The sequence below is a fragment of the Dermacentor albipictus genome, chromosome 1, assembly GCF_038994185.2.
Source record: "Dermacentor albipictus isolate Rhodes 1998 colony chromosome 1, USDA_Dalb.pri_finalv2, whole genome shotgun sequence".
Classification (NCBI taxonomy): domain Eukaryota; kingdom Metazoa; phylum Arthropoda; class Arachnida; order Ixodida; family Ixodidae; genus Dermacentor; species Dermacentor albipictus.
Genome location: NC_091821.1, coordinates 46,782,452 through 46,808,224, shown reverse-complemented (window position 1 = coordinate 46,808,224; position 25,773 = coordinate 46,782,452). Strand labels below are relative to the sequence as shown.

At 43.9% G+C, this 25,773-nt stretch overlaps 1 protein-coding gene across 1 annotated transcript in view; it reads right to left on the bottom strand.

Moving 5' to 3' along the window:
- Positions 1-207: 207 nt before the first annotated feature.
- Positions 208-25,773, bottom strand: part of LOC135905894 (nose resistant to fluoxetine protein 6-like) — a 78,312-nt gene continuing 52,746 nt past the window's right edge. Inside the window, exons 8-16 of the mRNA XM_065436997.1 lie at positions 24,057-24,147; positions 23,863-23,955; positions 20,678-20,843; positions 18,913-18,992; positions 16,889-17,011; positions 15,809-15,929; positions 14,306-14,492; positions 8,109-8,251; positions 208-1,953 (exon numbers count right to left, since the gene is read on the bottom strand). Coding sequence (XP_065293069.1) covers positions 1,711-1,953; positions 8,109-8,251; positions 14,306-14,492; positions 15,809-15,929; positions 16,889-17,011; positions 18,913-18,992; positions 20,678-20,843; positions 23,863-23,955; positions 24,057-24,147 — 1,247 coding nt within the window. The 3' untranslated portion in view covers positions 208-1,710. The remainder of the gene's footprint in view (positions 1,954-8,108; positions 8,252-14,305; positions 14,493-15,808; positions 15,930-16,888; positions 17,012-18,912; positions 18,993-20,677; positions 20,844-23,862; positions 23,956-24,056; positions 24,148-25,773) is intronic.

Here is a 25,773-nt window from a genome sequence, read left to right as displayed (position 1 = left end):
TTTTCATTTAGAAATATATTCGGTGCACGACGTTAGACGTCATGAAAGTATACACACAAATGTACTTATTTCTAGAGATTACTATCAGCCTCCCTTACCTTTGTATCCAGCCATCGCTGGGGATCTCGCTAGAGGTCAGTCGTTATTGCAAATTCTAAGAATTTTATGTGCCGTCAGATGCAAAGCCACTGCACTGTTATCCGCCAGTGCCAGGAACGAAAATTTATTTGCTCAATAACAAAAAAGCAGATGAGGACCATCAAAATCACGTACAAATTCACCTGCAGACCCCTGGACAATGAATCGAAACAAATATGCTTAATCACAAATGTCGGGCATAACACAGTCTCAAGGTGATTTTCGGCAAATGATGATAATAATAATAATAATAAAACACTTCATGTGTAACAGTTTTCCAGAGAGAACATAGGATGATGATGCCTGCTTGATGGTCTTCCGTCTGTTATGCAACAACCTTATGCGTGCAGTTTCATCGGTGATGAACAGATTGTGACACTTCTCCCGAATATTGCATTGTATACGTAGTGTCTTCCCTTATAGTACAGCCTACTGCAATACCTGAACAGTGTGAGCATCAAGTAAACACATCTTACCTAGGACGTACATTGACAAAGTGTAATCATCTCGGCTTCCTAAATTCCCTTTTCCATCCTCTTCGGTGCCGGTAGCCAACCGGATACCCACCCCTGGCTAACCACTCCCTGCGTTTCCTGTTCCCATCTTTGTCACACACAAATACCACTGTGGTCACCTAGACCGTACAACGAGCCGTCTTTTTCTTTCGTGGCAAAAGGGGATCATGCGGCACCATGCATACAAACGGGCACAAATACGATATAGTCGTTACACGAGGGGCAAGCAGCGTCACTTGCGTTTCCCCATGCTGCCGACTTGGAACAGTCGAGTTGAAAAGATTGGTTGAAGGGCATCATCGTGGAGCTAAAATGTGGTTCAAAGACCATTGAATAATGAGTGCGATTACAACTAAACCAAGTGACCGCCTAGTGTAGAAAATACTGTCTGCAATCACGTATCTTTATGCGGATGAAAACCTCGTGCTTTCTGTTTAACGCTGTGGATGTCGCTAATTGCAATGTTTTGAGCTACAACCTGGCTTTCCTTTCTCTAGGCTCAACGGTACATTACATGGCAATGTAGGAGAAGGCAGCGACTGCTCTTACCACGAGCTTACACGGATATCACAATGGGGACTGAAAGAGGGCAGTTATTCGCGTTATGGAAAGCAATAGACTCCGTACAAGAGTAAATATTCTACAGCAGTGTTCTAGACCCTTGAGAGATTATCCTTCGTTGGTCCTCAGTAGGATTGAGCAGAGAGTATCATATGACAGAGCACAGATATATTTCTTTTTCCTATTTGTCGTCCATCAAATCCGCGTGCTGTTCTGTGAAGGATCGGTGATATCTTTTAGACGGTGGCGGTGTGACAGGTACGTTCAAAACGAGACAGCTTATTGACAGTCATGGTTCAATGTAAAGACGCAAGCACTCCTCCAACTCTCATACGGCTCCATGCACACCGCTTTTCTTTTCCCCTCATGTAGCACACATTCTTTCGCGACTTTTCTTCAAGTCGGCGTTCCCTCGATGTACACAAGTGCTCCCTCGACTACGGCGACGATGAAGTCAACGACGACACCTCTGCAGCCACGGAGGTGAGCGTGGCGCCTACGTTATACAGTTGACGTGTCCGAGCCCGGGCTGAGGCGCTGCGGCCGCTCGGTGCCCGTTAGCGGATCCACACACGACCGCCTGCAATGGCGTCTGGTGTCCCTTGGCGGCCAGCGCCAGCGAAGCTCGCCGGCGCTGCATCAGCAGTGCCTTGAGATTGGCGAACGGAAGCTCCACCGTCACGTGTGCCACGTACGCTAGCAGCACGGAGACTGTCGTGTGCCCCAAGAAACTGTAGCACTGCATGGCGAAACAAAAAGAAAGAATGCCACGATATACCGGCACGATTAAAAACAGCGGAACAAATGGGTGCAATATTACAAAGCGTTCAAAGTAAAGCTTTTAGAAGTTTGGTAGAGGAAGCTGTACATCAGCTACGCAAGCTGCATTGGTGAAGCTCTATCGGTTGGCCAAGCGAACACAATCTATACAGGTGCTAATTGTGCAAGAAGTGCGATTAGGAAAATTCATCAAACTACTTTCTGTACATTGCCAGCCATACCTAAAGTGAAAAAGTGAAACAAGATTGAAATAATTTGTTTTGGCGAGAAAGAGAACGAAATCCAGAAAGGTTAACACCAATGGTGCTCACTCAGATGGTGCACACTGGCAAGGAAGGGGAGGAGGGAGGTGAAACGTGGGTTATAAAGGTGGTAAATATGCCACTAATGAAAGCAACTTTTAAAATGCCCAGAGCGTAAGTATGTCTTCGTATAGTCTCATTACGCATGAGTGAACGGAAACCGAATTGCGTAGCAAACACCACGTCCCCTCCCGTCCTTATATATATATTTTTTTCAATCTGATTGATATGTGGGTGACCCGTTGTTTTCGTTAACACTTGATGCTGATCAGACGATACCTAGTCGCGATACGCAGTCATTATAGTACGCGTTCACGAAGGCAAGAGGCGCCGTTCTATGACAGGCAATACTACCCCAAATTTTGCTTTAATCTTTATGGGTTCTGCGGGACGAGTTAGATAAAAGGAATATAAAAAAAGAAATGCAGAGAGGTTAACCAGACCAGCGACCCGTTTTTGGCCCCATACGGGAGGTAAGGCAAAGGGGAATAGCAACAGTAAAAGAGGGATAGAGTGAAAACTGCGAACACGACGAAAGATTCAGGCGAGGACTGTAAGTGGCCAGTCGGGCCAGTGCACTTCAATAATTATTCTAGTGCCCGACTTGCTTTTTTTTTTTTGCGCCAGGAACAAATGTGGCCACGGTCCTAGTATTTTTGACTGAGAAAATGGTCTGGAGTCCATCCGGTGAAAGGTTGTCAGGAGGGAAACGCATTGGACGTTGTACTGAGAACAGGTGCAACACAGGTGCTCGGTGGTTTCTTCGCATCTACAGGTCTCGCAGGTAGGGCTATCGGCCATTCCAGTAGGGTAGGCATTAGCAATCGCAAACGTCCCTCCCAGTCATAAGTGGCACATCAATTTCCTCGCAGAGGGAGAGACTAGTCGGCACTGTAGCCATAACAAAGGGTCCAAAAAAATTAAATTATGGGGTTTTACGTGCCAAAACCACTTTCTGATTATGAGGCACGCCGTAGTGGAGGACTCCGGAAATTTCGACCACCTGGGGTTCTTTAACGTGCACCTAAATCTAAGTACACGGGTGTTTTCGCATTTCGCCCCCATCGAAATGCGGCCGCCGTGGCCGGGATTCGATCCCGCGACCTCATGCTCAGCAGCCCAACACCATAGCCACTGAGCAACCACGGCGGGTGCAAAGGGTCCAGGTTAATTACACAATACATGTATGTTTGCCTTCTCGATATCTGTCGCATCGAACGCTTGAATTAAAAACTGATTAAAATTCGCAATTAAAAATTTACTACCGCCTTTCTTCCTGATTATTGTAACATTGAAGAGTTTTCGTAATCGAATATCGCATTCCTGGCGAAATGGCCAGGCTGCGCTTGTGCAGTTTCCCTGCCCCGTGAGAGCTTCCTCTTTAGTAAATTATATAATGCTTAACTTAGAACATACAGCATGCGTAAACTGCAAGCCGAAGTTCATACACACCGATAAGCTCATTCCTTTATTAAAGCATGTACTTTACTTGAAATCGTGAACCATACCTACAACCCTTTCAAGCCTCCATTGAGGTTCCTGCCACTGTCCACTTCTGAATCCTGAAACTGATGTGAAAGTCTGATGCTAAAATGAGATTATAAGAGAATCATCAACTCCTTGGCCGAACTTTGAAAAAAAAATTGAAAGGATAAAAAAATAATATTTTGTGGCGTCCCTCCCTTTCGAGCGTGGGTCCTCTGTGTCCGGAATATAGCGCCTTAATCTCTAGACCAGGAAATATAGCGGCTGTGACCATGCACAGCATCACTGTATTCTGCTTTACTCCTCAAGTGGCAGGTTTTCGCACGTCATACATCGCTAATTTGCAGAATTGCTGCGTGTGTTCCAAGAGCGCAGCCCGTAATACTGTAACATAACAAAGAAACGCTAACCCACCGCATTTCTGAGAGCAAAAATTGCAACGACATTACAAACGACAAAAACGTAACTGTCGTTGCAGTGCTAAAATAATTTAAGAATGACAACTAAAAGCTTTAAGTTAATGCATGCCTACCACTCGCATTTTTGGCACAAATGTCACAGAGAAGTATTGCGTATATTTCGCGTTTCAGCTTCGTATTAAACGCAAAGATAATACAGCTCGTTTTTGTTTTTTTCTTGTTTGAGAAGTGAGAAGGGCGCCGAGAAGCATGTGTTCTGCGACCCGGCAGCCATACGTGGGCAAAAGTTTCATTCTGCTGTCGAGCTTGCGGCTTAACATATTTCGCATTCGCTGGGTTAATCGAGTAACCGACTTCGACAAAAATGCCAACGTCTCTCGACATCTTTTTTTTTTTTTGGGGGGGGGGGGGGGGAGACATTTGCGACATTTCTTGGGGGCAGTTGCAAAGTTTAACTGATGTGCGACTTTACCACCAGTCGTTATCAGTGGTGGAAATGTCTGCACAATTTTATGCCGAACGATGGTAGAGGTCACATTACTGGCTAGAGGGGAAACGGCAGTTTTTTAATACAAGACGTTTAGGAGATATCGGCGTCCTAAGTGGCGCAGGCTACTCTTTTTCCCATAAAATTACATCCAATGTAGGGTCACGGGAAGAGATTACTATTATTATTATTATTATTATTATTATTATTATTATTATTATTATTATTATTATTATTATTATTATTATTATTATTATTATTATTATTATTAATAATAATAATAATAATATTCCATATGAAACATACCTACAATAAACAGAGCAGGAAATAAAGGAAAAAGCAGCCCGGCAACTGCCACCGAAAGCGCACAACGCGCTTGGATACTCTTTAGGAAGCAGGTAATAGAAACAGAAGTTGAAGAAGAGAAGTGAAGAGGAAAGAAAGAACAAGATGACAGTGCACAAAAACTAAAGTAAAGCAACGACAAAGAATAGAGTACGCCACTTGGTACGGAACGGAAACAGAAAAATGCACAGGAACAGCCAAACAACAAAATATAAGAAAACAGGAGAACCCACAGGTTCCACTAATTACAATATAATATACAAAAATAACGAAGTAACAGAAAGATCCCATTCCTCACAAAGAAAAAATACGCTATAAACATGACGCCTAGTCATTTTCTTGAATAGAAAACGGGAAGGGAAAAATCGCATAAAAAGCACACAAACTTGCAAAAATAAGTCAAACTGAGTCAATCTTAAAGTCACAAAATAACGCAATATATACAAACGAAGCGTGACGTAAAGAAAGAACACCCAGTTTCCTTGCAAGTGCACTTGTCGCAGTGCTACCAACCACCAAAAGCCAGTTGATCCCCTAACTTAGATACAGAATTTCCTAGATTTGTGCTAAATGTGGTGGATAATTAGTTTGTCAATATTATTTATGCAAATATAATTTCTGTTAGCATTATAAAAATAGACTACAAATTTTATCTGCTAAATGTTTTTCTACGCTCACTTTAAAATATTCAAGTAATGGATTCACTGTACCCTCCTTGAAATGATGTCGCAGTGCAAGTTCTTCGACTAACAAGAATGCCTCCTGTTTAAGTCATGCTGCTCACAGAAGAACACGTCAGCACGTTTATACTTGGTTGTCCAAACTTGTTTTGTGCACGTAGAGCTAAGTGCCGATATTACACGGAACTGTATTCGAATTCTAAGGAAGTTGTGCGCCGGACGTCCCTTAAAGAATTGCCAATGTCAAAAGAGTGTGGCACTTCGCGACACCAATGTAAAAGATGAGGATATACTTTTTGTCGTACGCTGTACTGACGTAGCACCCCCGCATTTACGCGCTTACAGGTCATTTGCAAGGAAGCACGCAGATACGTGGTCATTTTTCATCTTTTCTCCAAAGCAAAAATCGCCCAAACACATGACCACTGGAACTAAGTCCAAACTTGCTCTGCCTTGTGGGCGGTTCCTGGTAAATTTTTGGTAAGCCTGCATAGCCAGATGTTTAGCAATATCACCGCATTGTCGTGATCGGCACTACATCTAGGGTGATGGTGTTTTCTGCAGCAAATTTTTCAATAATCGCCGGTGGCAGATACCATAGAGTTTCCTACAAGAATTACTAAAGGGAACTCTGGCGCTAGTGTCTACGGGAGCTGCAATGGGAGTGGTTGTACCAGCATGGGAAGTACATGGATTCGCCTAAACTTCGTCCTTTTGGCTTCAAACGGCTTTGTGAATTCGTCATTTTCAACAGTGTATTGCGTAATAAATGATTAAGGAAACATAATTAAAATTGTCCGACGACAGGATTCGAACACAGGAACTCTAGCACAAAAATCTGATATTGAAACCATTAAGCCACGGACGCAAGTACCGACAAGCGAATGAAACGCCCTTATTAATTTATCGCGGACAAGCCATTGCCTTGAGACGCTTGGCGCGTTTCGATTTGGCCACCTGGACAAGCCCAATCGTTGCAATTATTAGCAATTGTGCGTGTTCCCGGCGTCTTCTGCACTTCGAAGAGTATATATTGCGCTGAAATTTACGACAATAACATTGATATAGCGTAGTGTACAAAGCCACAAGAACACCTGAATCCACAAGCACGAAGATAAGGCAAATCCATGTACTTCCCACAATTCCCATGCTGGTACAATGACTGTAGCGCAAGAGTTCCCTCTAGTAATTTTTGTAGGAAACTCTATGGCAGATACCATAATTCTAACCCTAGAACTAAATTACACTATGAGGAGGACATTACTTCGAAGAGCAATCAGATGCGTAATTGGCTAATTACTAAGTTTCACTATTTAAGTGTTTAGCTAATAATTTGCAGTGCATACTGCAACTTACGAAATGTGGCTAGTGAGTTTGCAAGGCATATCGACTTTGAACGAATTCTGAGAATGGCACCGGTGACGTATTAGTGCCGCGACATTTGCGATAAAATTCCAATATTGTTCCACTCACCTTTACAAAACGCTGTGTTTTGCAATTAATCACAAAAGTAACTGTAATGTAACAGTTAATGTCGCATTTTGTCACACTTCGAAAATTGTATATCTCGAAATTGGTGTCATTCTTAGAATTCGTTCGTGAATACGCCTTGCGAACTCACCGGCTACAATTCATAAATTGCAATCTGTGCTACAAAATATTTATTGAACCGTTAGTCAGGGTAATTATGTTAACTGTTCAATTAGGCATTTTGATTTCTTTTAGAACTATTGCCCACCTCAAAGAGTAATTTATATCAAGTGTTAGGATTGTACTCTGTTAGGATGGTGCTATCGGCCAAAAGCGACTTTTAAAATTTTGGTGCAGCTAAAGAAAAACACCGGGTATGTTGCATCTAGCTTATGTCCAGATTCGCCCGTGCTTTGTTTGGTGTAGCGGAATACGTTTGTTTCGGCGATAACAGATAAATATTTTGTTTAGTATGTGCAGAACTCTACAGCACAGCTAGAGGTACGAACGGCAATATCGCAGTCGCAGTACTTCGTTGAAGAAACCAAGGCATCCGCACACTGCCTATACTTGGCGATGTGTATTCGCTGCGCCGAGTACGATCTAGTCACAGCTTGTGTGCGAAGTATGACGGTAATCTGTGGTGACGGAAATCGAAAAAAAAAAGCCGTAACGTCGTCCTCTCTAATGTTTCAAAGCCTCAGCCCGAAATTTCCCGAGATTTGAACAAATGTCCTTATATCCCTAAACTTGGCCTGAAATCCCTAGATCTAGGAAAGTGTTCTTAGCGTTGGCAGCACTACCTTATCTTATACTTTTTGTCGCGTTCGGCAGCCAATTAAAACACTCGGAAACTGTGTTTCAGGTTCTACAAAAGTGAACGATTGCACATATGACATGAAGGTAGATACAATCACTCAACGTACCATGCTGAACTGATCAAGGTTGACAATTTCTCTGGCCGTGGCGACATGCATGTAGATGACCAGTGGGTGGATCAGGTAGATGAGATAGGAGAGGGTGCTGAGCGGCACCAGGCCGCCCCATGCCAGAGTCGTGTTGAGGAGTCCTGTAATGTCGTGTAAAGAAGACGAGAGAGAAAGAGTGCTCAGTTCGCAAGCAGTCGCAAAAGAATTCGCATCGTTACTGCGTCTTCAGTTGTCTTGCGTATTCAGTTGTTCATTTATTTAAAGATACCTTACAGGTCCCTAGAGACATTAATAAGGGATGATGTGTGTAAGATGTGATACGCCATTAACATAAAAAAAAACGGTTGCAGCAAGACTTCGATAAATATGGAAAATTAAAGAAAAATAACAAGACAAGGCAAGTAACACCCCATATATATCAGCGGCTAGCATAAGTATACTTTATAACAAGCGCAAGAAAGAAGTTTGAGGAGTAAACAGAAAGAAATTATGCGGGCATCAGGCACACACTCATGAAACAATAAAACATGGGGAAGAGAACATAAGGCAAAAGATTTCTGCGGCGTCCAGCATAGAAATGTGGTCGATATTTTGACTGAATACCGTCTGGTTAGGTAAAACCATTCTTAGGCAGTGGCCGAATCCACAAAGTTATTGTTCGTGAGTGTTCGTTGCCATTGGCCGGCTGCCTTCACTTTACATATGATCATATGATCATATATATGATAAAATCATATATATTGATCACATACTGTGAACACTAGTGTCTGAAGAGGAATACGTACTGATATCGAAACTATGGTCAGTGGCCTGGGCTCGTATTCACAAAAAAAGTGTTTGCGCTAAAACTGATCTTATGAGCAGATTCCAGCAAATCATCATGAGGGCATACAATCAGCGAAGTCGATCGGCCAATGGGAAACAGCAGTTAAGCAAACAAAAAAGGCTTTGTGACTTTGACGTCTGATTCTTTCCTAACAATACGCTGTACCGTGTGTCCTAGCTAACATTAACGAAGCTGTTCAAATAAAAAGAAAGACTTAAGAAACTCGGTGCCAGATACTATTACCTAGGGTAGTATTCTAGTAGTATACCTACGGTATACTAATTTAGGACCTACCTCTGACTACCAAACACCACAGGTGATACAATTTTATCTTGAACCGCGATTTTTTTGTGTCTTCAGCAGATTGTCTAATGGTAACATGTGAAATGCACAAATTACATAAGAATTCAGTGAAACAAACTACGCGTGCTAAACGCAAATTACATATGTGCAGCAATACAACAATGACATGCGCAAAACATAGATCCGTAATGCAAACTACACTCGTCAAATAATACGTATAATAGCACACCCACGTCAGGCACGCTTCATTTCACCCGCATGTCCAACAGGGAGCCCACAGAAGCTCAAACGAAGTCCTTTTTTTTAAACTATCAAGCGTCTCAGCACAAACATATTCAGACAAAAGCAGGTCACGTGTTGCGACATTACTTGGGTGACCATATTTTTTTTTCATGAACAAATTAAGATTTCACAGCACAGTCCCCAGGAATCTGGGACATCGGGTGCAGTTCGCCTGTTGCGCCACTAGGCGTCCCTCTAATATGTTCACTCGCCTTGGTTGGAGTCATCGCATCCCCTTGAATATCTCCCCCCCCCCCCTCTTGTTAGTTTCTTCTTGATTTAATAGTTTTTCCAGAAACTTGTTTGATAAGTTCGCAGCACATCTCCTAAGCGCACTTTACACTGCCTTACGCACGTGTTTGCACTTCGGTGGCAAGTTCTCCTTTTGGTAATTTAGTCATTATGCTGTACTCGCAGTGGATTAGCTTCGCAATTCACCGTTAACGTCCGAAACTCTTATATAGGTAAGACGACAGTACCATTCTCGGTGTAATATATTTCATTGTTTGCTGTATACAGCTTTTGTTATTTGTATAGGCGCACTGGTAATCGTAGGGGCGAGTGGCACAGCCGAAATGGATCGTTTCTATAGTATTTCCACAGCATCTATTTCCTTTTTCAACTTGTGCTTTAAGGCGCTTATTGATTTTTATGTGACCCACTTTGTTATTATGATCACTATGTTAGTTCTTGAACTCTCTGACGACGAATAAACATCACTGAGCGCCTTCACAGCCCTCTATAGAGAGGCTATGTATATTTCTTGTTCAGCCGAAGAAAAATATAGTACATTTTTCAGCGTCCATATTTGGGTTCATTTCAGGTCCATGTTTCTTCGTCTTTTCGGAATCATGTTGTTGAAGTTTAGAACAACTTCGGTAATTAAGTTACGGGGGTCTAAGGTGCCAAAACCACGATCTGATTATGAGACACGCCTTAGTGGCGCGACTCCGGATTAATTTTTTACCCCACTCGGGTTCTTTCACGCACCCCTAAATCTAGTATACACGAGCATTTTTTTTTTTTTGCATTTGGATTTCTTTGAAACACCGCCGCCGCGGCCGAGATCGCACCCGCCACCTCGAGCTCATCAACGCAACGCCATGGCCAGTGAGCTACTGTGGTGGGTCGACGAGTTCTATATGCGAATTCTACACGCGAACGTAATATGCGAAAGACGCTTGATAGGACTTGCCGCACAGTATTTCCAAGATGCGGACGGCCTGTTTTTTTCCTGCCTTCCGGAAAGGCTCATTTGCGCAGCGGCGATGTAAAATATTTGCTGGGTTCTCTGGCAATTGACCACCTCACATCGGCTGTCCTAACTAAATGTCGCCCCGAATTCAAGAACTACGAAATGTTTTACGCGAACGGTCACCCCCTGTATGTTGATGGGCATTGTTCACGCTAATCATGAACACTCTTTTTTCATTGTGCACAAATATATCTTTAACTTTATTTAGCTAACTCTTAATTAACTCACTTTATCGATAAGACAATGCAGTCCGAGAAAATATAGGGCCACTTGACCGTTATTTTGAGCTGTTAAGGTAGAAATCGTAAGTATACGAGATATGAAAGTGCACGAAATGATAACGAACTTGCCGCAGGTGGGAGCGGAACTCGCGTCTTCCGCATTGCGCGTGCGGTGCTGTGCCGACATTCAGCACTACGCGGCGACCACCCTCTCGAAACGTTACTGGGTGCTTTTCTGTATGTGTAAAAGATTAGCCCTGAGCGTGTCAGCCAGCACCACAGCCGTGAGCGAAGCTGGCTCACACTCCCAGCTCTAATTTCGACGCAGTTGCTAGACAAAAAAGGCCCGAGGAAGGCTGAATGATCTCGGGGAATGAAACCAAACTCGTAGTGTACAAAGAGCGTGTCATAGCTGTCGAATCAGTGAATAATTTTGAATCGATGTCAGCGAATTTCTAGTAGAGTGAGGACCTCAACGAGGACCTCAGTGAGAATCGGAAGGTGCAGTTGCGGCTTTTAGTTAGGTCAGTCGAAGGATATTCCCCCTATTTCTGCTCGAATTTCGCGGAGCGGGCAAAAAAGCAAAAAACAAAAACAAAATATAAGTCCAAAGCAGTTTTTCTGGAAAGCGGTGCTCCAATAATTAGACTACCCGAGAGATCTTCTACTCGGACAATTCTTGTAATTTCCCATTTTCAATTTTAATGAGCTATTTATTAAACTAGTATTTTAACCTTCGAAAAAATTTTGATGTTGCTGGCTTTATTCGCAAGACCCGTCAATTTTCTTCCTACTCGGGCAATGAGTATCTACGTTTGATCAGTGTAATGTTAAGCATAACGAATATTAGACGAAGTCGCACTCCGCCTACCACACGTATGCTGGAAATTCGTAGAAAAATCAACGAATAACCTCAATGCAGCCGAGTGGAAACTATTCCAAAAAAGCAGGCAAGGAAATGTACATAAAGAAAGGTTAACGCGAGGTTGTCATTTGCGCAGGACACGAAGAGCAGGAAGATGAACAAAGTTTGCTCCAAAGGCGCGCCCTGAAGACAGACAATGGGTAACCCAGATATGCCAGACGTCGACGCAAGAACACCGCATAAGAGATGCCGAACGCAAAGCGACAAAACGGCAAGCGGCGACAGGTGGTCAAACACTGAAAGTTGGAAGAACTTCCCGCTTCCGGGAGGAAACTGCCACTTCCCGCTTCCACAGCAGTGTGCACGAGCAGCTGTTTACCTTAATTCGCACGAACGACGCGTGCCGTCCGCGCTAGCCCGCCACACGTCTGAAAGCGTCGCTTTTAAAGGATGAAAAATAAGGTTTCACCATAACTTACGCCTGTATATTAACGCGCGAAATGAAAAAAAGAGACTGCACTTTCTCCTCTTACAATGCGAAGCAGTGACGCGATAGCTGGCGCAATATATGGCACAATATGGATGGCGTATTGTGCGCAGCAAGAGTTGCACAGTTTCGTGTGGCATTGGTTGGAGCAAACATTCGAAGATGCGCGTGGGCAATCTGCTTTCGAGAAGAAACCTTTAGTGAGTGATGGTGCAAGTCGTGTTCGTGATAAAAGGCGTTACATGCATCGGTAAATTTGCAAGATGATGTAGAGATAGGCAGGATGCTAAGCTGCAATAGTTATGGTAAAACCTAAGTAACGTAGGCTAGATAACTACTTAGCGCCAACGGCGTTTCAGAGTACGTGCCATTAGAAATCATCATTATCAAAACTGAGGAAGCCGAATCTTTCTGCCTCCTCTTTCCTATCCTGCCTTTCCCGTCTTGCCACTGGCTTCGTTGACGTTCTTACACCTCGGCGCTAGTTTATGGACAAGCTGCATAGCATGGTGCAGCCAAACGCTTTAACGAGCGCTCAAGAGGCCAGGCACAGTATCGTCCAGGTGCAGTATTTGCTGCAGCATCGGCACAGAGGTTGAGAGGTAGAACCTTCGACTAGCAATTTGTGCGTCCGGAGTTGAAATCATCGCGGAGCAGCGGGACATTTTTCTTTTTGAAATTCTGGCAAAGCACAGTGATACTCCGCCGGGGGACATCTAAAAGAGAAAATGAAAAATAAAACGCTCATGCTATTGACTGATCTAGGCGGAATGATTACAAAAACACGGCGCCGTAAGAATATACCGATTATATTGCCCAGCATAGTCGGCACAGTGCTAGCCTTGAAGTGACTTGCTTCCCGTTGTTCCTACTGCTGGTCATGTCAATTGCAATTATTGGGAAGAAGTCGCACCTTCGTAGAGCACAGTAAAGATCATTTTGCCGGTTTTCTTCTGCATATGAGATCGCAAGGTTAAACAGCACGTGCTGCCTAAATAGGCCACACGAAACGAGCGTTATTACACACTGGCTCTTTCGAAGCACACCTGGACACAGCTATTTATTTCGCACAAAATCAAATGAGATACTTCTTACTCGCCAATATAGTCCATTTGTTGTTTACCAACTGCAATGTATGTAGCGAAATTCGATAAAGTTCAGTTTGTGTTCTTAAGCTAAACTCTCCTAAAATCGGTTTTTTTCTCTCGTCTCTTGATCATTTCAGTAACGGACGGTAAAGCATGGAATTTTGCCTCACAATCTCGCTACCATTTAAACCCTACCAACACCATTCATATCTTCTATGCATTTCTGAAATGGCGCTGAATATTGATGTATTATTTATTTGTACCCGCCGTGGTTGCTTAGTGGCTTTGGCGTTGCGCTGCTAAGCACGATGTCGCGGGATCAAATTCCCGATATGTCAGCCATATTTCGAAGAGGGCGAAATGCAGAAACACCCCCGTACTTAGTTTTAGGTGCACGTTAAAGAAACGAAGGTAGTCAAAATTAATCCGGAGTCCTCCGCTCCGGCGTGCTTCAATATCAGATCGTGGTTCTGGCACGTAAAACGCCATAATTTAATTTTAATGATCTATTATTCTTAGTAAATATATATCTCTCATTCAGGACAGAACAATTTTATAAGAGTTCGGCTAACTAAACTACAATGTGAGCTGAACAATATATATAATGTCGTCAAACATATTTTCGAAGTAGAGAAATAAAAAATAGTTTCAGAAAGAAAAAGAAGAATGAACAAAATATCTGGGCACATATAGCTGCAACGATATCCGAACAACTAAAACGCAGTTGTCGGCGTATGAAACACGCACTGCCCTGTAAAAAGGGCTGGAATGGCTGTAGCAACCCGTATACCTTCTCGGTTTCTCATCAATACGTCGTGCATATTCATTATGGCTCGTCAAGTGTATCGGCGGCAAGAAAGCGCGCACCTCCGTGTCCAACGTGGCAGGCGACGGTAAGCCAGGCGATGGCAGCGCACCAGATGGTCCTGTGCAAGGCGGCGTAGCTGGCCACCAGGGCCGGGTGCACGTCGAAGCCCGCCCGGAACGGGTACACGCCCCACAGGGACACCAGGCCACACAGCAGCGCACACAGCCAGCCTAACCACAGGGTGACCTGCGAATGGGCGTCCCACAGATTAAAGCAGGCATTCGTGTGTGTTATCCGGGCGTTTTTACGACTCTCTTAGTTCATAGTTTAAGCGCTCCGAATAGGCAAAACACTGCGAAGATTTCGTTTTCTTTATTGCTAATTCAGCGTACAACAGTGTGGAGACGCCGCTCCGTGCAGCGCTTGGCCACCTTGGGAGCACAGATGGCATCTCTGTTCCGATTGTCTGTTGCCGCGTGAGCAATATGCGTGTGCGTAGAGACGTTTTGGATAACGGTAGTACATCCACACTGGCAGAAAAAAAAAACGGAGCTCGGCGTATAGCCGGTGTTGCCCCGGAAGAAAGACGCCAATGAAATGCGATGTATTTTGTCACGCGACCCACCAAACTATCCCCTCTCTCGACGTAGCTTGGAATAGGCGCCGATCGCAGTGAAGAGAGCGCGCTAACACCAAGCCTTTCACTTCACTGCCGCGGCTGAAAACGCCGCATAGATGTCGACCCCTATGACTATGCGGCGGACCTCCACGCGCGCTTTTTTTCCGAAAGTGTGGTTATAGCATTAGCGCTTATACGTGGAGCGAGCCGATCCGCATAAACGCTCGCGTACGTGTAAGCCCTAACAAAATTGAAGACGGGAGTTAAATCACGACCATCTGGCGTCTTATTTGACATTTGCCCACGTTCTCACAGAACGCGGCACATATTCCTGAATGGTCCAGAGGGAAAGAGAATGCCCTGTTTTACAAGTCTCGCTGAATCCGCGACGCCACAGTCACTGTGCTAATAAGGCTTACTGTGTCATTCCATCGAGCTAAAGTTGCATGGAAGGAATAAATAGAAATAAATAGAATCAACAGAAATAAGATACAAACGCTGCGCTACACATCGCAAACACAAGGAATGAAACTACAGAATGTCAATTATCTGAAAAAGAAACGCTACTTGTTTATCCACTTGACGTGCTGTTTTGTGTTCTGATTTACAAGAAATTGTCAGTTTAGGCCCCTATTGCGTAATTTTTTTCTTTGCAGCGGGGCACCTTGCACATGTTCATACGAAGCATACTAGAATCCTCGTATCATTACGAGAACACCGCCTTTGCCACAGCTCTCGTGTCTCGACATTACTACATCGAGCTACCACTTTATCATCAGAAGTGTACGCTGAATAAGTGTACAAAAGCAACAGTGTCGCATAAGATTCTCAAACAGCACAATAAGTTTAGTCGCTGCGTAATATTGACTACAGTTCGCATATTCCAAAATGAGGCCTGACATGAAACAACCCTTGGCATTTATAAGAGAACGAAAACCCTTACCTTGCTCATAGTGATTGTCTTGTTCTTGACGAGGTAGTACCCGCACAGCAAGCCCACACAGAAGGGGCCGAAATGTGTGAACGGCTGGAAATACAGCAGGTTGAGCTGCTGCACTGCTTTGCTGTGGTTGGAAGAAAATACGACGGAGAACCTTCTGTATGTGGGGCGCATCCACAAATCAGCATGATGTCACTAATGCAACCACATCCAAAAAAATAGAAAAATAAACATCCTACGCAAATGCTTCTACCACTCATAACACCAAGTAGACTCTGTGTAGTATATAGAAAGCTCAGCATCAATTCAGAAGGGAATGATGAACACAAAGAGATATAAGGGACAGGAATGAAAGGCAATGACGTGAACCAGAGAGATGTCCCTATGGTTATACCCTACAAGGACAGGGTGCGGGTAGTAACCGACAGAGGGATGAGACAACAGATAAACAGTTCACAAGCCAATAAATTGGGAACAGGTAGAACAAGACACAGGACACGTATCTAAAACTGATAGATTACTCATATACAGATAGTTCCACAAAGCGATGAAAGCCACCGGGTTGCCAGTGTTTACAAGTGCTGGCATCCTCAGCATTTAAAAGGGCGTAATAGATAATGGGGTCCAGGGCTAGTTTACAACAAGCGCAATAGTCCTATACAGATGGACTTATTTATTTTTCAGTGAACTTGAAGGAAGCGCACCCTTCCCTCTGAAAAGAAGAAAGAAACATATTTAGGACGATAGCAAGAATGTTTACTTGACGGCCTAATAATCGATACAAACGATGCACAAGACAACCGCGGTGCGCGAAATGCGCAGCATGCAAGAAGTCAATTGAAGACGAATGAGAGACAGCCACGAAACAAAAGGGCAGGTATAAAACATTTCTGCGCAATCACGGTTTTGATGCATTAGATCGACGCGCCTGTTCCTAACATTTGGACCATGTGCCTGTCAACAGCTCAGCGTTTTCAGGATGGTAGCATCTTCTCAGCAAAATTGGAACCGTCTTTAGCGCGCACAGGTCAGCCACTGGCAGGTGAGAGACGCGAAGCATAATTGACGAATACAAACGCGCACCTCCACTCAGAAGTCATGAGTAGCAGAGCCGGTGGCAGGTCGAAGAAGTAGGTGATCAGGCCCACCGCCAAGCATGAGCTCAGGCAAAGTGTCACCAACAACGCCAGGCCCAGGGTCGAGCACCTGCGTGCACGACAGACATCGCACGTGGCCAAGTATTCGTGCCGGGCAGCACTCGACGCCAAGTATAAAAGGCATGCACAGCAGTGGTGCTGCTACAACAGCACCAAAATAGTATTCGCTTCCATGCGCATAGCGCGATCAATCATACGCACAGCTTATAGAGACTCCATATTTGTCACCGTTGCACTTGCTTAGTACTCGAGAACTACGCCTAGCGCAGTGCTTTACGTTTCACTGCAACTCCAGTTCCATACGTACGTGGCGGCAATGTGTGCGGGATATATACACCTTGAGTGTTTAATACTACAAACAACAGCCACGATATCACTCCGGGAAGTAGTAGCTGCAACAGACGATGGAAATTAATCTATATCTTATTGAGGTATCACACATGCCTTTTGCTTGTTTTATTTTATTTTGGTTTGCTTTTCCAAAAAATCTCAATATCGTCGACAATTACTCTTTTTTTCTAGCGAACAGACTTGCCTGACATATATCACGTGAAACATGTCAGCTTATGTGTTGGTCAAGCCACAACATTTTAGAACTTTCCAAGTACGCCTATTATTTAGTGCACCATGTTGAATAACAGCTGGTTCGATTTTTTTTTGTCTTGATCATTCGCTGACGTTGCTTTGGCACTGCCTCAACTGCCACATTTCGCAAATGTAGCAGTGGCGGCAGTTATAATGAAAAGTATTTACTAAATTTCTATATAATGGCGCTTTCAATTCAATAAAGATGCTTTCACACTGTCTCATACGTTGATATTCCATATACTTAGATTAATTTAGCCATGTTGACAAGACGCTTAATTAATTTGCCAAGTCGTTAAATTGGAGAATTCGCTTAATAAATTAAAAAATGATTAATTTGACCACTTTGACAAGGTCTCTCAAGGTGACCTTCAGTAACACTCCCTAAACTCCTATTTTCAATATTCCTGTCACGACGCTAACAACTAAGCAATAATGTTCTCCACATCGACAAATTTAACTAAATATGAGGTTTTAAAAAAATCCGCCTCTCCCGACCAGCTATAGCTCACCCGTTCGTCAATTAAAAGATAGATATGGGGGAGCCGACATCACTCGGGTAACATCAAGCGGCTGGTATTTGTTGCGGGAAACTGCTGGGCGCGCGGCCACACTGGCAACATGTGTACACGCTTAAAAAGGTACATTTCAGACCACGATAGTACGCTTGAGGAAGATGCTGTTTGAAAGAAACAAGAGCACAAGCCCTCGAGCTATTATATGGATTCAAGGTACTTCAGTTCAGTGAGCTATTTTCCTCGGAAATCATTATTGCTCTACGCGAAAGCTTTGGCAATTTCCTTCGGTTTCTGTGGTTCGGAACATTTAGGATCAAATTTCGGGAACAAGAAACAGCACCGCTACACCCATTATGTGCGACTACGACCATAGGTGCGCGAAAATCATTTCGTACATAGTTCTCCTATAGTTCATGTGATCTGTAAGTGAATATTTGCGAAAGATGGCGTTCCAAGATGTCGGAGCCTCGGCGCCTATAGTTTCCAGCGTGCGGCAAGTAGAGGGGCTGGTTGTTCATGTCTATAGAAAATTCTGACAAACAAATACTGTATATTATCTGATCTGAAGAAATACCTCTTAATGGGTTAAGTTTCAATGTGACAGAGAGGAAAAGACGCAGGAAAGCGATAAAACTTACTGGAACGAAGCAACCTCCCAGTGCCAAAGTTTAGCAAGACGCACTTGCTAATAAGCAAGTTCAGACAACACCATTAAATATACGATCAACGTAAAGAAAGAAAAGCTCAATTTTTAGATTTACCCGCATTTGACCTTACAAAACAGCCAAGGGCGTAGTGCGAAGCAATATACCACCCCTCCCTCCCAAGTTGTCGGTTCCGCACTTACTTGTACATGAATAGAATCAGAGGCAGAGCCAAAACGAAGAATTGCATGTTCACCGCTTGGAACCAGGTATGCAGGAGACACTGCGAGAGAAAGACTTGCATGAACACTCGCGCAGGGCGCCGAGTGCTGTTTTCGACAAATGATGTGCTTAAGTGGCGGTCACTCCTCCTTGAATCTAACGAGAGCAAAGCTGTCATATCCAATCTGTTATTTGGATCGGTATTTGAAAAGAGGCATGATTGTGTTACTGCATGCTTGCGCTCAGTACTAAAGAACGTTTACTGCTAAGATTATTGCTTCCTATAAACCTCGAATGAACAGTTCCACTCTTACAATAATTTCACCATAATGTGGTCGAATTCGGCGTCTGCTCGTCGCGTTCTCAGTATTTACGCGCTGAAACTCGCATGCAGTTTCGATGCGAATTTGAGGTCTAAGCTTACATCCCCTGAACTTTTGAATGAGGAAGCACGGATTGAAAGGTACAACCCCAAACTACTACGAAAGAAAACAAACAAGTACATTGATACACTTTTGACATGCACACTTAGTCCACTTGGAAGATTCTGATCTGACACAATGGGTTGTTTATATAAATAATGAGCCACGACACTAACGCGCTTCTTGACAACAGCAGTAACATATACAGGGTATCCCAGCTATCATGCATCGCGTTTTTAAAAAAGACGGGTCATTCTAGGCGAAGATAACCGAGTGCATATTGGTCACAGTCGAGTAGAGCAGCCGCCAGTAATTGTTTTGTTGATGTTATTCAGTTTATTAATTATTTGCAATTAGCTCAGCTTTTTTTGTAATTACTGCTCTCAATGGCGTGCTGTCAATGAATAATTTATAGAAAATTACAAGAAACCTAAAACTGGCGCGTTATAAGCCAGGTGTCTTGCACGTAAATTTTTTCAGGCTAATGAAGAAAGCCCGCGAAAAGAGGAAAAAAATATCACGTGACTAATCCTCCGCATGCGCGAACAGCAGCGCCCTCAAACAAGCCCCACAGGAGTTAGCGAGCGCACTCGTTCCACGACGCATGAATCACCAGTTATCGGCACTCTTTGCTTATCAACACCAAGGCACAGAGCTGTCGCGGGCGGGGCGCGCCACTAACTGCTATGGAGCTAGCTTGGGGGCGCTGCTTTTTGATGCGGAAGGACTGTTGGACGAAAAGCAGGGAAACGACAAAAAAACGGAGACGTACAAAAGCACAGTTAGCAATAGGGGATCACAAAATTTGGGTGTGGAAGTTCATGGTGTTTAATTTTTTTTATTGTTTAACTTAGGTAGGACATTAGGCAGCATAATAGCAAGAGCTTGGTGGTGCAACCCACTGCCCCGTTCCAAAGGGGACGCTCATGACATCCATCCATCCATCCGGCTAGGGTGCTGCTAGTCAAGTGATCTTTGTCTTTCCCGCGGGGCGAAAAGAAACTGGCTGAAAACATGCCAGCTTCGAGCTCCTTTCAGTTCCCTACAGTTTCTTCATTGAAAGCACGGTATTCGGAGCAGTAATTAAAGAAATTAGCTCATTGCAATTGATAATTAAATTGAATAGCATAAACAACAAAATCACTGGCGGCTGCTCTACTCGACTTGTATTATGAGGGCTTATGGCCCCCTGTGCAACTTCGCGAGACGCTATATCCCACTTTTATTGTATTGAATGGTTGTCTCGTTGTTCGTGAAATACCACTGACTTCGAGTTTACACAATTGGTAAAACAATGAGCTTCATGGCAGAAGCACCGCCTTACCATCCTATCGTATGGCAGATAGTTGCTAACGTAGAGCAAGTTTGTCCACCAGGATTTTGCGCAGTTCCTCATCAGCGGGTTCATGATCTCGTGCCAGAGTGGTCCCGATCCAAACAACGGCAGCAGCGAGAAGACAGCCATCACCAGGAGGTACGAGGGTGTCATCCTGCGACACAGCACACGTCCAAAAACTGTATAGCCAGCATTTTAGGGCCATCTAATAAATCAGGTAGCAGGTATCAATAGCAGGTATCTAATAAATAAATAAATAAATAAATAAATAAATAAATCCGTAACTTCCCACTCGAGGTCGCTTAAAAGTTCGGACGCTTCCACAATGAAGCGTTGTTCTTTCTTCGCATTATTTTTGAAGCGCAGTCACACAAATCGAGAAGCGTTTACATAATCTCTGACGATACTGTATAGCCCGCCTTCGGCAGATTCGGAACAGTCGTATTTTTACTCAGAAGTTCTTTTTCTCAACGTCCAACAGAGTTCTGGATACAACCGAAATTGCTTCATGGCTTAACAAGGCGGCATCTGGCCCACTTCAGGCCGAACGCGTAGCCATTACTAACACGTTTGCGCCATTCACGGACTTTCGCTACGCTTTGCCTCACCACGGCAGCAAAGTTCAGGCATTACGTCGGCGGTTTTCTTAAGATTGGTTCTCGATATCGAGGTGCGACGGCTTTGCCTATGATATCACGCACGCATTTGCCGATGCAACTGCAACGGAACGGTGGCGCCATCTGTCACCGCTAAGGCGAAACCCGCCGCTCGCTTGGCGTGGTGACAAGATGGCGCGCCACTGTTCCGTTGCTGAGACAGCATCTTTTGAGCAAACCGCTGTCGTCCCAGAGGACACGGGAATGCAAGGGGAGCATACGCCGACGTACATGCTCCCCTGGCTCGTACACCAATGCTTCGGATGCGTCCAATCGGTTCTGTAAAAGATATTCAATGACTCGTTGACGCATATCCTACATCCGTGAGATTCTCCTGACTAAATTTTATGCTTCAGTGACGTGTGTGGGAACCCCCCATTCCTCCTTCAGGAGCGACGGCTGCATCGAAGGCAAAAAATTCAACGGAACGCTCTTGGTTGCACGCCCAGAGGAAGCGTACGGCTGACAAGCCAGAATATACGACCTTACAAACAAGCAAGGAACGCTCGGACCGGGCTATTTGCTCATACTATGCAGATCGGCGACCACGCACTAATACACATTTCAATGCCGTATACTGGCGAACCTATTTGTGACTACTTTTACTGACGACAGCACCTTCCTGACTCCTCGTTGAAGCTTCAGTTACCTTTGCCCTCGTCCAGCAAGTGCGGTGCAAAACTGGTGCGTACGCTGTGGCTTTGAGTGAGTCTCTCGCAAAATAATATATATATATTTATTTATTTATTTATTTATTTAAAGCTTTACTCGCCAACTGTTCTACAGCATTCGATTATCAAATGAGCGAAAAGAAATACTACAAGTAAATAAGGAAAAAAAACATGCACACCTACAATGACGAACATTTAGCGTCGACGTGCTTGAGCCGACGAAAAGTGCAGTGGACGTGTTAAAACACCTGTACAGTTGTTGTTTTCTTTCGAAAATGTCCGCTTCTTTCTCGTTGGAATAGGTGACGCTCGTCGTACAACATTTACGGATGTGAGCAGACCATCTCCGGTGAAATTGCCTTTGCTTGAGTGTCCAACGCCTCTCTCTATATATATTTATTTTTCTCTTTCTCAGTCCGACTGTACAGACACAGCACTTTCGAACGGCCGCGGTCTGCACTCACTTTCGTCGTTGGTGAAGAAAGTTTCCGTGAAGCTGGTATAGTTTCTCAAGTCGGGGCGATTCACTGAACGCGTATACTCGAGCTAGGAATACTCGTTTTCGCGCCAGGTGTTCGTGTTATCTTTTCTATCCCTTCCTGCTCCAATCCTCCATTTATCTTTGGTAGAGTAGCAAACCGGATGAGAGTGTGGTTGACCTACCTTCGAGAAAGAAAAGGATGCCTGCTTTCTTTTTTTTTCGCTCTCGTTCTTGTTACGCACTTACACAGTTCGTTCAAACTTTAAAAGGAAGCTCTAGCTCGGGTGCTCCTTGCTAAATACATGTAAAAGCAGAATTCGTTTCTCTCAGCAATCACTGCACCAAACTTGACGAAGCTTGTTGCATTTAAAAGAAAAACTTGAAATCTAGCGCTTGTTCGTTTCGAATTTTTGATTTAGATCGTCAATTTCTTACTAAAAATTGGCAAAAATCGCAAATTTTCTGAAAACGAAACTATCAAGTTTACAACTCCGTAAGTAAGCAATGAAAATGATATCACAATTCTGTGAATTGCATCTCATAGTACATCTAAAGCGGACCAAATTGATATGTTACACATGAATGTCGAAAAATTTATTAAAGTGTAAATACAGCTTTTGCAAAACCCTTGCACACAACGTAACGAATTCCCGTAATCCTGTCATAAATTGACATACCATAAAATTATCATTGACATATTGATAATATGTCACAAACTGACATAACGAATTTGTCCGCTTTGAATGATCTAATGGATGCCGTTTACAGAATCACGATATCTGTTCTTGACGGAGAGCTATTCATTTCTAAACTTCGCGTGCTTCTACTTTTTTTCGAACTATAGAATTTTTGAAATTCTTTCAATAACATGCAGGCCCTAAATCGAAATTCCGCTTCCAACAGTCACTAGAATTTAACTTTCTTTCTCAAATGCACCAAACTTGATTAAAATTAGTCCCGGGGTTATCTCATAAAAGCGTTTTTGGGTTTACATGTATTTTAATAGACCGCATCGGAGTTGGGCACGAGGTAAAGCTTCCTCTTAAGGACTTTAGAGTTTCGCCAAATGCAAGGACTGTTTAAAACTTCTCGGTCAGATCAAGAAGAAAATGAAATGACATGGGGCCATGGCAAAGAACGAAGTTTTTATGCTTTTTATGTATTTGAGAGAGAAAATAAACCCTTTACGACGCTGAGGTAAATTAGTTGGGTAACACTCGTTTGTGAAATGAACATGAGCGTACACGTATACAAAACGAACCGCGGCCCACATCTCAGCGATCTTCAGTTTTCCTACGTTGTGTTTTTCTGCTTTATGAATAACGTATGTACGTGACCGTAAAGTATACCATGGCAACCGCTTACCTCCAGAATCGTTGAATGAGAGATGAAATGATGTTTAACTTTCCTTTCTTTTTCTCCATTCTCGGCCAGTTGGAGTACACGATTAGGAGGCCACTGCAAGTGCAAACATCAATCCATTAAAGAAAAACAAATGACGCCTAATTATTTTTTTTTCTGCACTTACACATCTAGTTTGGTCTGAAACATAAACATACCTGATAAAGAAGAACGTGTCCACTGGCAGAAAATTTTCAATGGCAGTGAATGGAACGTCAGTATTTAGCTCTTCCAGTGTTTTTAGCCTCTCTGAAAAAAGGATTTGCAAACCGTCAGTCCTGCCACAACTTAATGAACGGAACCGCGACACAAAAACATTTGTTTCTTAACTAGGGGCGCTATAACATAAAACGATTCCAAAATTTTCTATTCCAATTCTGCTATCAGCCCTCCACGATTGGTCAAAAACTTTTTTCGACCATGCCCACTTCACCTGTCTGTCACGCGACGTCACGAAAACCGCGATACCTTTCCATCTGATATGATGTGTACAGACTGATTATGCATGATTTGACAGAAAAAATAAAAACAGTTATTTCTTATTCGACCCCTTTTCACCATTAGCACTCGGCTATTGGTAAAATGTTTTCGGGCTGCACCCACTTCACCTGCCTGTCACGCGACGTCACACAACCGCACAAACTCACCGCGTCAAAGTGACGTGTACGCGATAAAGATGCATTAATATGCCAAACAAAACTGAATTTTCTTCGGAATAGCCGCAGGCTGCCCCTTTCCGAAAGGAATAAAAGATGGCTGCCGCCGATTGCTGAGACGCTGGCTACTCGCACCTACCGGAGAGCATGGGTGTATTTGCGTATAATAAAGCTTCTTGTGTGGCTGTGTAACGTTTTTGAGCCCTTTCGGCACGTTTGAAGAGGGTGGTACCGGCGTCTGCGATTGGTCCGTTTTCCGTTACTTAGCTTGCGGTGGCTCGTCAACAATCGCAGCGTCATGCAACGTAAGCTTAATAATGACGCTAAAACGGATCCTCAGCAAAGAAGAGTTCGCAGAATGAGGTCGTAAACGTGCCAAAATATCTCGAAAACGTTACACGGCCAAGCAAAAAGCTTTATTACACGCAAATAAACCCATGCTCTCCGGCAGGGGCGAGTAGTCAGTGCCGGAGCGATCGGCGGCAGCCATCTTTTATTACTTTCGGAACGGAGCAGCCTGCGGCTATTCCGAAGAAAATTCAGTTTTGTTAGGCATATTAATGCATCTTTAAGGCGTGCACGTCACTTTGATGCGGTGGGTTTTCGCGGTTTTGTGACGTTGCGTGACAGGCAGATGAAGTAGGTGCAGCCCGGAAACTTTTGATCAATAGCCGAGGGCTGATGGCAAAAAGGCGTCGAATCAGAAATAGGTATTTTTGTTTGGTTGGATCAAATTATGCATAATCAGTGTGTACACGTCACATCAGATGGGGAGCTATCGCGGTTTCGTGACGTCGCGTGACAGACAGGTGAAGTGGGGGAAGTCCAAGAAAGTTTTTCACCAATCGCAGTGGGCTGATTGCAGAATTGGAACAGAAAAGTTTGGAATAGCTTTACGTTATAGGCGCCCAGGGCGATCCGATAACTGCTCTCATAGACGAGGAAACACAGATAAAACGCCCGTGCGTGTAGTTAATAACCGATAAAGGTGGACTGAATCGCCAATTAAGAACGCGAAAGGTGCATCACATTACTCGTCGGCATCAGATAATACCGGGTATTCGGACGCCGCAAGCAAGCTAGCTGCTCGTGGCGCGAGTCGGCGATTCGGTTCGTTGTGTGTATACTCTAAGAAGAGTGTTTAGTACGGTTTGAACGTGCCAGGTGCTGTCCCTGTGTCCAAATTCCAGCAATGACAATCAGGGCTTCTACGTACAAC